This window comes from Antechinus flavipes, chromosome 3, assembly GCF_016432865.1.
Source record: "Antechinus flavipes isolate AdamAnt ecotype Samford, QLD, Australia chromosome 3, AdamAnt_v2, whole genome shotgun sequence".
Taxonomy (NCBI): Eukaryota; Metazoa; Chordata; class Mammalia; order Dasyuromorphia; family Dasyuridae; genus Antechinus; species Antechinus flavipes.
Window position 1 is genome coordinate 453,124,376 of NC_067400.1, and position 16,166 is coordinate 453,140,541.

The following is a 16,166-nucleotide window of genomic DNA, read 5'->3' on the forward strand; positions in this document are numbered from 1 at the left end:
ATTTCTTTTTTTTTTTTTTTTCACATAAGCCTGGCACAGTGCCTGGCAAACAACAGATATGAACAAATGTTTGTTGATTTTTTAAAAACTTTTTTTTTTCATGAGGCAATTAAAGTTAAGTGATTTGCCCAATCACACAGCTAGGAAGTATTAAATATCTGAGGCTGGATTTGAATTCAGATCCTTCTGACTTCAGGGCCGGTGCTCTATCCACTGTGCCATCTAGCTACCCCTGTTGATTTTTTTTGTGTGTGTGAGTTTTTCTCATATTGAGAACAGAGAGAGACCTTGGAGATAAACTAAGACCCATAGAAGTTAGTCTCTAAGATAATACAACTAGTGACTTAGAAGAAAGTCCAGAAGTCAGATCTCCTTACTAACAATTGCGTGGGTTTTTTTCTATTTTCTATATTTTTCTATGTATTTTTCTATATTCTATAAGAATAACACCTGTCCAACCAGCAGAAATATTGAGGATAATGTGTCAAAGCAGATATGAAATTACTTTGAAAATAAGTTGAAAGTGATATATGAATATAGGGCATTTCACCATCATAAGGCTGAAAGGGAAGAAATGTCTATGTTTCCAGGATGGATAGCTTAAACAGTTAGCTGGATCACTTGTGGTGAATATCATAAGACTGGGGATTTAAATTGAAGTTAAATGGACTTTGCATTAAATACAAAGGAAAAACTCATCAGTTTAAAAAACCCTTAATTTTTAAAAAGTGATAAAATTCAAAATTTTTAAAGGCTTAATTCATGTTGCCCTTATCCTCTCCCTCTCCATAGTTTAATGGATGGATGAATTGGGTGAATTGGATGGAATCAATGTGAACCCAAGCACTTCCTTTCTAGAGAAAAATTAGACTAAACAAATTGATAGAATATTAAAAATTCAATCTCTGCCTTCCCCAGAAAAAGGTACAGTTCTTCCTAAGAAGAAACACATGACTTGTTTTATTATCTCAGCTGCAGTTATGTTCTCTGACTATTGATATCAATCACAAATGTAGGAACTGTCAGGTTTTTGTAGGTCAGTAATACTGTAGTACAACTTCATACAGGGTATATTAATAATGTAACTATACTGCACATAGTTCCTTTTCCTGGTGGGAAAAGCCAAAGTCCATTAGACAGGTTTGAGGTTTTTTATCTTAAGAGATGGTAGATATAGTCACTTGGAACATCGAAGTCTACAAGCATCCCTATAATATATAGTTTGGAAATTCATCAAAAACAACAACATTTTTCAAAAATCAATACGCATTTGCCATTTCCTTTTCCAATTCATTTTACAGAAGAGGAAACTGAGACAAACAGGATCAAGTGATTTGCCCAGGATCACACAGCTAGTAAGTGTGTGGGATTAAATTTGAACTTAGGAAGACGAGTCTTCCTGACTCTAGGCCAGCACTCTATCTACTGTGCCATCAGGCTACCTTTAACAAAAGCACATTCCCTGCAATGCTCTCTGTTAATCTATATAGATAAAAGATTATCTATTAATTTTTAAAAAATAGATGTAACAATAACTAAAAGGCAAATAGATGAAGTGTGCTAAAGGAGAAAGACTACTGGCTTCGAGTCAGATCTTGGCTATAGCATCAATTTTTGTTCAGTGACCTTGAACAAGCCCCTTCATACCCCCAGGTCTCAGTTTTCTCATCTGGAAAATGAGGCGCTTTAATATGAATTGATTCCAAATGATCCTTACAGGTCTAACATTCCCTAATTCATAAGTTTTCTAATCTCCTTCTTATATTCAGCTAGAAAAAAAAAGGCATCTTCATCTTCTGTTCTATGAAGAATTTCAGACAAAAAGAATTATTTTCACAAATAGAATTAGTACCTGTGAATTCTTGGCATCTTTCTTTACATCTTCAGCATCTATGGCAGAAGCTGGGGAGAGGAAAAAAAAACACACACATGTATATTTCTTAATTAAAATTAACAATTAAAAACATTTTCATATTCATCCAAATTAAGCATAAAAATTGAAACACCAAGATTATTTTCTACAATACATCTTTGTCCTCTCTGTTTTGGGGATTATTGTTTGTTTTTAGTCAGGGGGAAATTTGGCATTTAAGTAGCTGCATTGTTGTAGAAGGTACTTCTGTTTTCCTTCATCACTAAACCTAAAATTATTCATTGATGTGAAGCCAACATACCATGGCTCCTAAGCAAAAAAAAAAAAAAAAAAAAAAATTAATCCTATACACATATATCCCAAACAACAAAATTCACATACTACAATATAGTGTGTGTGTGTGTGTGTGTGTGTGTGTGTGTGTGTGTGTGTGTGTGTATTTAAACTATTAAAGCTGCACTAAGACTTTTGGCCTACCCTATATATCCACACTCAAATAATCACACAAAATACTCCCATATAAGAAATCTTTATTTCACTGCCTTCTTAATAGAACAAGAATTCTTTACACTGCAGAATGATAATATTCAAGCTTTTACAGATCCTGCCAGAACATAGCATTCAATAGTGCTCAACCTGGAGCAAGCTTTCAGTCTTCTGGGACAGAGGGGTTAACAGGGCATTTAAGTTACAGCTAAGAGTCAAGGAGAGAAAAGATAAGCGTGCCCTTAGCAGAATGATTCCAGAGCCAGAGAAAGGGAATGAATTAAAAATTATTCCCCGTTTAGAATGATGAAATATTTGAATCAGCCCATAAATAAAGAGAGATGCCCCTAGAGAAAACATCTAGGATCTGCATTAAAGAGAATCAGGAAGTCATTCAACTTCTCGAAATGCTTTGGGAAAAAAGGAAGCCAAATGAGGATTTAAAGAGTTAAGCAGATAAAAGAAACAAGCAACACTTGAATTTCATGGTATTTTTACCCAGAAGCATTAAGGCTGATTTGCCCAGTTCTGCTTTTTTCTGCTAGAAAGTAAGCATTTCTACTAGGCTAAAGCCATAGAGCACATCTCAGTGCCCGGATTAGTCCTAGGTGAAACCAATCTTTTTCATCTTTCTCACAGCCTTTCTGCTCCCTTTCCCTCCTACTGTCCAATTCCCCTCTTTCAGACACCTCTCTACTCCAGTTTGCAGTGAACTAGTCATTTTATGCCTGGTTAGAATTTACCACACCACATTTCAGTTTAAGAGAATAATTAGATAAAACCATTGTTCATACTAAGATGCAGTAAATTACTAACGGGTAATAAGAATTTATCAATCACCTAGTTTGGTGAGGAACTATATTGGGTTCCTTCCCCTTAGAAGCTTACATACTATTATATCTTATTGGGAGAGATATGTGTGTATATATAATATATGAAACCAAACTATAAAATACAAGATGACGTTCTTGTTGTACCTCCTTCCTTTTGGAAGAGGACTAATAAGATCATGAGTGTCATGACCTAGGTTTGAGAGATAGAGCTGAGCAAAGTCATCAGCCTCTCTCTCTTCTTGAGTTATTTTGAAAGGGAAGGCACCAACACTTAGTAGGAAGTTGGTGAGAAAAGGGTTCACATACATGAGGCAAAACTTAAAAGGAAAAAAGAATCTTTAAAGTAGAGAGGGGATGGTTGAGGAAGGAGGGCATTCCAGGAATGGGGACTGGCAATACAAAGGCAATAAATGGAAGTCAGAATATCACAGAAATAAGAAGAAAATCAGTGTGATTGGATTGTAGAGAGTTAGAAGAAGAGTATTTATGATACTCTTTATTTATTATTTATTATGAGCCTGGAAAGGTAGACTGAGGTCAGATTATTTAAAAAATAGAGAAAGAAAAAGAAACTAATAAACAAAACTCCAAGATTAGAAAGAGGAGTAGTAACAAACAGAAAAAGAGGGTAATTTGTAGGTGAAGGGAAAAGAGCTCATAGAAAAAGGATTGCTTTAAAATAGATTAAGATAAAATATATGAGAAGACATAGTACTGTGTTTACAAAAGGGGAGTGGTAAATTCTAATTTGAAAGCAAGAGACAAATGGAAGAAAACATAAATCTCTCATAACTTTACATTTAAAAGCTTTAAGAAACCCATTAATTTTTTTAAGTGACAGATTAGATAAGGAAAGTCCCAGGATCTATTGTTTACAAGAAACATGTTACTTTTTTAAAAAGACATACACAGAATAAAAATGAGGGGCAAGGGGAAAAATCACATTTTGTCATAAAGGCAACAGGAAGCCACAGGCATTATTGAGTAAGAGAGTAATATAGTCAGACCTGCACTTAGGAAAAATTATTTTGGCAGCTGTGTGGTAGATGGACTAGAGCAGGGAGAGACTAGAGGCCAAGGGACCAATAAATTAAAAGGTTATTGCAATAATCCAAGCAAGAGGCAATGAATACCTGAACTAAAGTGGTGGTTGTGTGGTTGTGTGAAGAGTGAGAGAAGAATATATGTCAAAAAGGCATTTTGATTTAATAAAGGAATTTGACTATATAAGAAGTGAAGGAACGGTAAGGAGTTGAAGATAATGAAAAGGTTGAAAATTTAGGGGCAGCTGGGGGACTGCAAATATGTTTTAAATTCAAAAGAGGTTGAGTTTGGATGGGAAAGTTCTGTTTTAAACAAGATGAGATGGAAATGGTTACAGGATTCCATTTGAAATGTTGGCAGCTGATATAATACAGGACTAAAACTCAGAGAAAGAGAGACATAAATACTTTCTGCTGATGACACCCTGATTATGTATCTAGGAGATGATGAGGTCATGAAAATGTAGGACTCAGAACTCCATGGTCTGGAGTATAGCCATAGGCAAAAAGATTGAAAAGTCAGAGAGTGGGTGGAGAACTAGGAGAGTCAAGTGTCCAAATGAGAGAACTCTAGGCCTGGAGTTAGGAAGGCCTAAACTCAATGTGACCCTGGTTAAACCTAATCTCTCTTTTTCTTAGTTTCCGCAACTATAAAATGAGGATAATAAAAACATCTACCTTCAGAGAGTTGTGAGGATCAAACGAGAAAAAACTTGTGAAACATTTGACAGAGTACCTGGCATGTGCTATTTAAATACTTATTCCCTTCTTCTCCCTTACACCCATTCCCCAATACTACTGTATACTGTACTAAGAATGTTACCATTGTCAAGGCTATTTGTATTTTAACAAAAACAGAAACCTTTAGCCAAAATAATCTTAATTTATCCAAAACCACATAGCTAGGATGTGTAAGAAATGGAACCACAGTCCAAGTCTTTCTAGCTTCAGGGCAAGTTCTCTATCCACTATACTATGCTGTCTCCCATTATTATTATTAGGCTCTAAATTTCTTTTAACTTGATCTAAACTAGTTTGTAGTAGACTCACTGAATGACCTCATTTTACCAAAAAAAAAAAAAAAAAAAAAAAAAAAAAGGAAAAGGAGATACCAATCATGAGAATGAAGAAGACAGCAGCCAGAACATAATTATTCAGAAGAAAGGGCTGCCAATCCAATATCTGATCTTTGATTAAAATCTTGCTTCTGATAACTTTGATTTTAGTGTCAGCATCTTATACTCCTCTTCTCTTCTTCTTCTTCCTCCTTCTCTTCTTTTTCCTCCTCTTCCTCCTTCTCTTCTTTTTCCTCCTCTTCCTCCTCCTCCTTCTCTTGTTCAGTCACATCCAAGTCTTTGTGAACCATGGAAAATATCATACTAATGTTGTCCATGGGGTTTTGTTGGCTAAAACAATGAAGTTGGTTTGCCATTTCCTTCTCCAATGGATTAAACAAAATGAGATTAAATGACTGCCCAGGGTTACAGAATAAATAAATAGTAAGTATCTGATGCTAAATTTGAATTCAAGTCTTCCAGATTCCAAGTCCATATTTCTATCCAACCACTTAATTATCTCTCACAGGACATTTAAAACTCAAGCCTATTTATTAGCCATATTTATGGTACAAGATTGTACCCCTAAAAGTGTCATAAATATGATTAAAATATACATTTATTTATAAAAATTTATTACAATGTGAACAATTTTGTTCAGTACCATAAATTATTTAAAGTTGACTTTTCAGATATGGGGATGTTCTGCCAGTTTGAAGCATCTAAAGACTGGTTATTAAAATATTTGTTCCTCATTGATTTTGTTCCTTGACAAGATTTTTCAAAGCTAGCTTTGTAATTAAAATATTACAAACTCCTGTATTCAATTTTTATCCTTAATAAGGAAATATATTTTTCTTAATTTAACATCTTCAGTGATTCCTAATTTTATAATCAGAATTTACCCTCACTTTACTCTCAGGCAGGTCAAGTTTAGTTATAAAAGAAAGACATCCCAACACAATATATGATTGGAGGTTTCTCAAAAATATGGGCTCAAAATGTAACAAGACTAGGATCTTTCTTAGATAATGGGTTTCTATAAATCACTCCTTAAAATCTCATACAAGTTCATTGTCCTATCATTTGTTTGAAGATGTAATTACTTTATAGTGGGTTTTAAAGAATGGAAAGTTAAGTAACAATACAAATGAATTTTCTGAATATTCCCCTTCACAATGAAATAAAAGATAACAACCCAACACTTTCAAAAGCCATAACTGAGTTAAGTAAAATTGCTTCTACCTCAAACTACACATGCCTTTAATTGAAATAGCCTTCCAAAAATGACTTTTCCTTAAAGATGGACATTAACATGGATTAAAATTCAGAGAAGGAATTGAACAAAATTGTCCTTTCCTTTGTTCTTTTTTTGTTGTGATCATAAACATTGTGTCTATTAAATTTACAACTGTCTAAAATGTAAAACAGTGATATTAGAATCATATCAAAGTCACATAGTACTCATTAATATGTTTTTAAAAAGCTTTATGCAGTATTTTCAAGAGAGCCATATGTACTATGCTCTAATGTCATCAGGTATTTTCTAATATCTTTAACAAAATCAAACATAAGATATTTTCCCCTTAACAGAAGCCAAAAAAAAAAAAAAAAAAGAAAAAGAAAGAAAGAAGAAAGAAAGAAAGAAAGAAAGAAAGAAGAAAGAAAGAAAGAAAAAGAAAGAAAGAAAGAAAGAAAGAAAGAAAGAGAAAAAGAAAAGAAAAAAGAAAAGAAAGAAAGAAAGAAAGAAAGAAAGAAAGAGAAAAAGAAAAGAAAAAAAGAAAAGAAAAGAAAAGAAAAATTTTGGCCCTGTGAAGACAAATGGTTGAACAGGATTAATGTTACCATACCAACATAATTATTTAACAAGCTCTACCCTTTAACTTCCTTAATCTAAATAAAATTTTAAAATACTCTGGGAATACAGTGTATTTTTAAAGTAAAATGTGCAACTGACCACAAATCCATGTCAGCCTCAAAACAAGTAAAATCTATTTTAGGTTCTTAGGTAGGCAATTATTGTGAACAATGGGGAAGTGTATATTAGGGGAAACAAATGTATCATTTGACAGACCACTTATAATATTCAACAGTTACAATAAAGCATATTTATTTATTTTTTATTAAAGTTTTTTAATTTTCAAAACATGCATTTATAACTTTTCAACATTAACCCTTGCAAAATCTTATGTTCCAATTTTCCCCCTCTTCTCCCTGTTATGCCACAGTTCTCTTTAACTGTCCTGACTCAGTTTCCCTGTACGAGTTTCCCTTGTCTCAGTTTCCTTAACTGTTTTGTCTCAATCTCTTTAGTTGTAAATCCCCCTCTGACCCAGTAAAACTAAGTATTATTTGCTCTCAGGTTATAAATTAGTAAGATAAAAAAGAGAGTAGACCTCCTGACTCTTTTGTGTCCTCAAGAATTTACAATATCCCTCTAAAATATCCCAAGATACCCCATGATATCTTTACTTCTTTGTATTCAGACATCCTGTTTCTGGGTTTTCTAAGATTTATGGCCTCCTTATTCTGATAGAGGTTTTCCCTCACTTCTTACTCCTTCCTTTGTTTAGAGAAAAGGTATTTAAGAAGTTGGGGTTCCTCCATTCATTGCTGGAGGATGGCGGCTGGCAGCTGTATGCTGGATGCTGGATTCTTTGGGATGACAGTCTTCTCCAGCCCTAGGACCAATATATGGATTCCTTGGTCCCAGTATATCTTTATCTCTGTCTGATTGGATAATTTGAGATGAGAGTCCTGTCCAGTCAATCTTACTCTCCCATTAATAAAATATTAAAAACTCTCTAATCTCTCTCCTGCCTCAGTTTCTACGGCATTACATCACCATCCCCTCCCCTATATGGCAAGTAATCCAATATATGTTAAACATGGTAAAAATATATATTAAAACAATACATGCATACATATTTATACAACTATCTTGCTGTATAAGAAAAATCAAATTAAAAGGGGAAAAAATGAAAAAGAAAATAAAATGCAAAGCAAACAACAAAACAAGTGGAAATGCTATATTGTGATTCACATTTGGTTCGTACAGTCGTCTCTCTGGGTATAGGTGGCTCTCTTCATCACCGTGATCACTGCAATTGACCTGAATCATCTCATTGTTGGAAAGAACCACATTCATCAGAATTGATCATTGTATAATTTTGTTGCCCTGTACAATGATTTCCTGGTTCTGCTTATTTCACTTAGCATCAGTTCATGTAAGTCTCTCCAGGCCTCTCTGAAATCATATACAGCAATAATATTCCATAATATTTACATCCCATAACTTATTCAGCCATTTTAGAAATGAGGCTTTCAATAAAGCATATTTAGGTAGAATTCTAGATTCCTTTGGACTAAGACATTGATATAAAAAAAAAAAAAAAAAAACAAAAGCAACAGTTCAATTTTACATTCCACAAAACTCTTACTATTTTATCTCTCTACTATTTAGGGATAGTATATGGAAGCCAAATAACCCTATAAATAAGAGTATAGGCTTGGAATCGGGAAGATCTTAATTCAAATCAGACCTTAGACATTTATTATGTGATCCTGGGCAAGTCACTTAACCCTGTCTGACTCAAGATTCCTCATCTGTAAAATGAGATGGAGAAGAAAAAAGGAAAACTACTCGAATATCTTTATCAAATAAACCCCAAATGAAGTCACAAAGAGTTGGACATGACCGAACACATAAGAAGGTTATAAAGATTACCTAATTGTGCTAAAATACAATTTAAAAAATAAATCTCACTTTTCCCTATATTCACTTTGAATTCTGAGGAACTAAGAAATCTGGGATAACTGGTAAAGTGGGGAACTCTGCTTAACAATGTTAATTAGGACAAAGAAATAAAAATGAGAATTTCTCCTCAGAATTTTAACTAAAGTCACTCTAAAATACTAACACAGCTAACCTTTTTATAGCTACACTGGGATGAGTGTTTGACCCCAGAGTTTAAGACCTCTTCTACCATCACATCACCTTCCTCTCTCTTTGGCAAATCCTAAAGCAAAAATATCAGTTATTTCTATTTTCATTTATAATCTCCCTTAGTTATCTTTTTTGTCACATAAGTTCACTTCTACCTTGTGAAAATTAGGATTTTTTCCCCTCATAATTTTATTTTTGCTGTTTTCTTGAAATTTTTTCATAAGTTATTCTGATGATACTTCATTTTCTAAATCAAATTAAGTTCAAAGAAGCACTATATTGTGCTAATTAGTGAAGTACTCCTTGTAAACATGAGGGGGTCTTGGTGATTACCTGCTCTCCAGGAGAAGCAAAAAAATTGACTATTCTGATGATCTGGGATCAAAGATGGCCTTAAAAATGAGTACACTCTGATCATGTAGGCAGGCTTCATGTTGTTGTCAGTATCATGGGCACTTATTTTCAGTGGTAATTAGTGTCAAAGATTACTTTTGTAAAAGTTACTGAGGGGAGAGGATTCTATGGGACATTATTTTTTGTGACCTACTTAGAAGAGATATTACTCAGCGCTATGTCAAAAAGCATCAGAGAACCCAACACATCTGCTGGTTTCTTGCCTGAGTCTCTTTTCCCTAGAGATTTCTAATTTTAATTTAATGTGTTCTGAAGTGTACCTTAAACTCCAGGATATATAACCTCTATATCTAATTTTCTGGTAGGCAATTATATGCTTTGAAGATAAACCAGGGCAGCAGAGGAATTAAAAACCAAATGAAATGGTGGCAAGGCAACACTAATCTGTAATCCATGTCTATCTTATATTCTCATCCCCCTTCCTCCTGCACCAGATTCTCTTCTTTCAGCCAAGGTACACCTGGCCCAAAAAGGTCAGCAAGCCAGAATTGGATAAGACCAAGGGAAGAAAAGCCAAATCAAGTTAATTGTATCTCTTACTATGCATATGAAGGCAGAAAAATTCCTAGGCCCTTTGCAACTAGGAGTCAATCAATAAGCATTTATTAAGCTCCATTTATGTGCCAGGCATTGTGCTAAGTACTGGGGATTCAAAGAAAAGCAAAAACATTCCCTACTCTCAAGTTTACAATCTACCCAGAGAGATAACATGCGAACAATTATATACAATCAAAATACATGCAGATAAAAATACTTCTTATAGAAGGTCATATTTTACCTGGGCCTTGAAAGAAGCAAAAAGGTAAAGACAGAAGGGAAAGAGTTCTGAGAATGGGAGACAGTGGAGAGATGGAACGTTTTACTCCAGTAAACCAGGGTCACTGGATCATAAGAGTACATGGGAGGGAATAAGGTATTAGAAGACTGGAAAGAGAGAAAGGGACAATGGTATGAAAAATTTTGAACCCTAAATAGATGATTTTATATTTGATTGTGGCAGTGATAGGAAGTCACTGAAGTTTACTGAATGGTGGGAGAAAGGGAGTTGATATGGTCAGACCTTAACTTTAGGAAAATCAATTTGACAATTGAATGCAGAACAGACAGTTGTGAGAAGAGACTTGAGTCAGGGATACTAACCAGAAGACTAGCACAATGATCCAAGTGTGAGATGAGAGAATAATGCCTGCACATTAAATTGAGAGTGCAGAAAATGAAAAGAAAAAAAGCCTAAAGCCTGATTTCTCTTCTCCTGTTCTAACACTATGAGTTTCCCTCTCATTCAAAAGTAAATACCTTTCAATTCCACTGGAATGTGTTAATGGATTTCAATTTTTAGGATTAAAAAAAAGAATGATTAGCATCAATTCTGAATAATTCATAATACAAATGGTTTTATATCATTCCTGTAGGATCATAGCTTAGTGTATAAAGATACAGTTTTGGAACCAGGAACATTTGGATTCAAGTCCCCTGTGTGACACATAATGGTGACTTTCAGTAATGGCTAGAGAACTAAAGCCAATTCTCTTGAGATAATCAATTGCAGAGAAACTGACAACTTACACTGGTAGAGAGTGTTTTCTAATTTGGGAGTATTCTATACTAAAGAAATTACAGGTCCAGTCTCTATCCACAGCCTCATAAAGCAAAGAAAAGAACACAAGATCAAGTATCATAAGATCTGAGTTCTAGTGCTGACTCCACACTAACTCGCTATATAAACCTTAACAAGTCACTTATAAAATGGGAATTTATAAAATGGAAATAATATCCATCTGCCCTAGGCCAAAGGGATATTGCATAGAGCCCATAATAAAAAATATATGTGAAGCACTTAGAAAAACAATAAAATGCCATGCAAATTGATAGACAGATGCTAAATATATTCTCTAAGATTGATTCTATACAACAGCAATATTGGCTTATTTGCTTTAGTAGCAAAACACTACCAACATCTCTTCCAATAGCAAAAGGCTACATGCCAGGGAAGGAGACAGAATGATAAAGTGGCAGAGCACTGGGCAAAGAGTCAGAAAGCCCCGTCTAATCTTTATACTGAAGATATTCGCATGAGAGCTAGACACTAGTAAGAACAGCACATTAGAATAATTAATCTTGAAATGAGAGGCATTCTTTTGTTGTTTTTTGGGTTTGTTTGTTTTTTTGGACAGAAGGAGCATCCAAGATTAGAGGCAAGAAATCTTGTGATTACATTGTTTTAATATTCAAAGCAAGGAGTAATAAGGATCTAGGGTGTTACAGTAGGACAAGAAAGGAGACTGTAGAAATTATCAGAATTATAAAGAAACTGGGAAAATAGTACCAGAAGTCAAGGGAAGAAAAAAAATATCAGAGAGGAGGCTACAATTAAAATATATATATCAAACTCAGCAGCAAGGTCGAAAGATAATGAAGACTAGAAAAAAGTAAAATGTCATTTGATTGAAGATAGGAGATATAATATATAGAGTTCTGGACTTAGTCAAGAAGATCTGAATTCAAATCCTCTCTAAGAATTTTACTAGCTGTAAGACTGAGCAAGTCACAAAGTCGATGACTGCCTAAATTTCCTTTTCTCTTAAAACGAGGAGATTCAATGTTTATATCAACAATGCTTTCTACACCAACATTCTAATGAGAACTCCCATTTCTAAAGGCTACACAGCTCATGCTTCAGGCAAGAAGAAAATGAAGTGATCAGCTGGGAGCCATGAATTTTTTTACCCCAATTTCAAAGTGTCTTCATCCATGGTGACTAAGCCAGGCAACAGTGTTGACAAGGAACATAACCTGCAAGCATGTCCAAAACAGGAGAAACTAGAGGCAGGACTAGGAAGAGAGCTCACAACAAAACCACTTCTCCCTTTGAACTCACTTCTGCCCCAACTTTGACCTCATTCTATCTGGAATTCCCTGGCAGCAGAAAAAATAAATTTCTGCAAAATTTCATTTTACTATATACTCTTTAAAAAGGTACAAGTTCCCAATACATCAAGGGTGTAACAGGACTCAGAGACAAAAAAGAAATATCTGAGTTTAAGGATGAGAAAATGATTACATGTACTTTGCTTTTCTAATTTGGACCATGTTTAAATCTATCATTCTGCTTCTGGAAAAGAGCCTCAATTCTAGCAGTTTCTAAAAGTTTAGAACACTCAGCATCAAACCCTAGGAAAAGAATGACAATCCAAATAATGTGTGCAGCTAAATTTGCAAAGGCATATCACCAGATGATAGTTTCATGAATTGTTGCAGCCAAAGGAAAAACTATCTCCAAAGGCCCTGAAACACTGCAATGGAGGGAGTGTATATAACCCTTGAAATCAAGATCTTTTGAAATACTGAAGTGTGTTCATTACCAAAAAAAAATTATTTCAAAGTAAGTTTCTACAAATCATTGCAAACTGATAGTAAGTTCTTCTAGATCTGTTACAACTAGATTCAATTTACAAAATAATAATCATTAATAAGTAAACATACAATTTCTTGCAAACATGAATATTATTCAAAATACATACACACATACATGTATAGACATGTGTGTACACATGTATGTGTGTACACATATATGTATTCTGTGTATGTGAATGTAAGCTTTTAAAATCTTGGTCCTGTAGCATCTGTACAATCTGAGATTCCCAAATGATCTTGGAAACTTTGATTCAGTCAATTTCACAACTCCTTGACAGGGCAAACAGGCTACTGCATTTTACAGATGGCATGAAGTAAATACTCAACAAGTAAAATGGCTTGTTCATTATCCAAATTGATAGTGGCCTTAAACCTGAAAGGTTGTTATGTAGAATGCTTATTCTGCTTAATTCCATAGGAAAAAATAAGCCCTGCTCTCCTGATTATTGAGTCCCTGGCCTAGATCACCATTTCTTGAGGCCCCCATCCATGCACAAATTATTCCCTATCCACTTAGTTTCTACATATTCCCACCTCCTCAATAGCCTCCACTCAACGAGGGTACCCTTCCTTTTCCCATCCCACCCTACCTTTCAGGTTGCCCTTTATGTATTACCTTTTCCCATTAAGAGATAATTCCTTGAGAATAGGGACTATTTTGTTTTCTTGTATTTTCTTGTATCCCCAGGGTTTAGCACAGTTCCTAGCAAATAATAAATGTTTAACAACATCCATTTATATAAAATTAATGGAAAGGTCAATAGATAGAAATTACAGAGGCACAATTTGGTTAACTTTGAGGAAAAATATCACTATAATTAAAACTGTCTAAAAATGTAGACAGCTAGTTTACATAGTGAATGTGAATAGAATGCTGTTTTCAGACTCAGGAGGACCAGAATTTAAAGCCCACTTTTGACATTTACTATCTGTGTGACCATGAGAAAGTTCCTTAATTAGTTTCAGTCAGTTTCCCTATCTGTAAAATGAATAATAATACTTACACATGGGATTTATGTAAAGACCAAATGATATAATGCAAGGAAATCATTTTGAAACCTTGAAAGCACTATATATAATTGCTAGATGTTGAATAGCTCATGAGATATTAAATTTCCTGTCAACACCAATGTTCAAGGTTGGATAATTGCGTTCAAGAATATTGTAGATCAGTTAATTAATAAACAGTTGTTAAATGCCTACTATGTGACAAAGGCATAGTGCTAGGCACATTTAAAAAATGAAATTTATCCACTGTTCAAGAAGCTGAACTTAAAAACAGTAAGATTTTATTTCTATAACATGATAAAGAATGCACAGAGAAACTAGAAAAAAGACCCAAGATTCTGAATAGTCAATCTTCTGCCATAACTTTAAAAAGACAGCATTTCAAGAAACATTGTCTCTCCACATGGTTGATTACTCTCCATGAGAACAAATGCCACTGCAATCAGATTTCTTATTTCCAACAAACATTAGGGAAGTAAACTTGAGATTAAGATATTATGTTTTTTCCTTTTGCAAAATCAATTCCTGTTTTATTTTCAACGGAAAAGAACTAGAAAGATCGCATATATTCAGCATCCATAGTTTTCACAGACTTGATCCTACTGAGCCTTCTGGGGAATCATGATTCTAAGGATTGTAAAGAATCTCTGAAGTTCTGTAATCCAAGCCACAGAAAAACAAAAATGACTTCTGAAACCACTTCCAACTAATGGGCATCTACCCCTCTGCAGCGGACCTGGATAAGATTCTGAAGTAAGAATCCTCTCCCTGTCTCTCAGGGCAGTTCATTCCAGTTGGGAATAACTACTAGTCAGAAGTTTCCTTATGCCTAAGGTAAAATCTCCCTCTTTGAAATTCCTACCTACTTTTGGCAGTTCTGCTCTCTGGGACTGAGATGAACAAGTTAAATCCTTGACAGATGTTCAAAGATATGAAGACAGCTATCAAGTTCCCACTGGCTTTTCTCTTCTGGATAAAAGTCTCCTAGTTCCTTCAACTATGCCTTTAAGTACAACATAAGGCTTTGGAACTTTACTCTTCTGGATTCTTTCCAGCTTTTGTGATCTCCAGAACTACTTATAGATGAGGTCTGATGTGGCCTGATCAAGGCAAGGTTACAGTGGGGCAACTATCTCCCTTGTTCCAGAAAGTAGACCTTTCCATGAAGTATATTATTAACCTTTATTTTGGCTGCCATGTATTGAGTGTGTGATGTAGTAAATTCAAACTTAAATATATATATATATATATTTTTTAAGGGGTATAGCATGCATCCATTTATATATCATGGAAATCTTTGTGTTCTTTTCTAAGATTTGCTCATTTGATAGCCTATTCTTCTAAACAACAAGGAAAAAAACACAGAATTTTAAAGTTGAAAAGAAACTCAGAAATCATCTTGTCCAAACAGCACCAAAACAGAGATTTCCACTATATTTTTGACTAGTGACTAATCCTTCTTGAATATGAACCCTCCCTCCTGGTTTGCAGCCTAAATCTTCCTCTTAGCAATATGAACCCACTTCTCCAAGTCCTATTTTCCAGTGCCAAGAAAAAAATCTATCTAATCCCTCTTCTGGCCTTAAATAACTGAAGACAACTATTATGTTTTCTCTTTTTCAGGGCAAGATTTTTTCTATTTCTACTTTCCCCTCATGTTCTATCACTTCAAGACAATTTTCTAGGATTATTTCCTGCATTATTTTGTCAAGATTTTCTTTTTGATCCCAACTTTCAGGCAGTCTAATTATTTTTATATTTTCTCTTTTTGCTCTGTTCTCCAGATTTGTTGTTCTTCTTATGAGTTGTTTCATATTCTATTTTCTCATTTTTTATAATGTTTTGTTCTTTCTTGGTCTCTCGTAGCTTCGCTGGCTTCCCCTTGTCCAATTCTAATTTTCAAAGAGTTATTTTCATCTTTGTGACTCTGTATCTCCTTTTCTAATTAGTTAACTTTTTTTCATAATCTTTTTGTTTTTCTTGGATAGTTTTAATTTTTTTCTTCAGTTTTTCTGCAATGTCTCTCATTTGATTTTTGAACTCTTTTTTGAGTTCTATAAATTTTTTCTAGGCAAGGAACCATTTCATGTTACT

The 16,166-nt window shown here is 34.3% G+C and overlaps 1 protein-coding gene across 2 annotated transcripts in view; it reads right to left on the reverse strand.

Moving 5' to 3' along the window:
- The window catches only part of B3GLCT (beta 3-glucosyltransferase), a 133,322-nt gene that overhangs the window by 102,110 nt on the left and 15,046 nt on the right, over positions 1 to 16,166 (reverse strand). For both annotated transcript variants that reach the window (XM_051986498.1, XM_051986499.1), the window contains exon 2: positions 1,853 to 1,902. In XM_051986498.1, the coding sequence (XP_051842458.1) occupies positions 1,853 to 1,902 (50 nt within the window). The remainder of the gene's footprint in view (positions 1 to 1,852; positions 1,903 to 16,166) is intronic.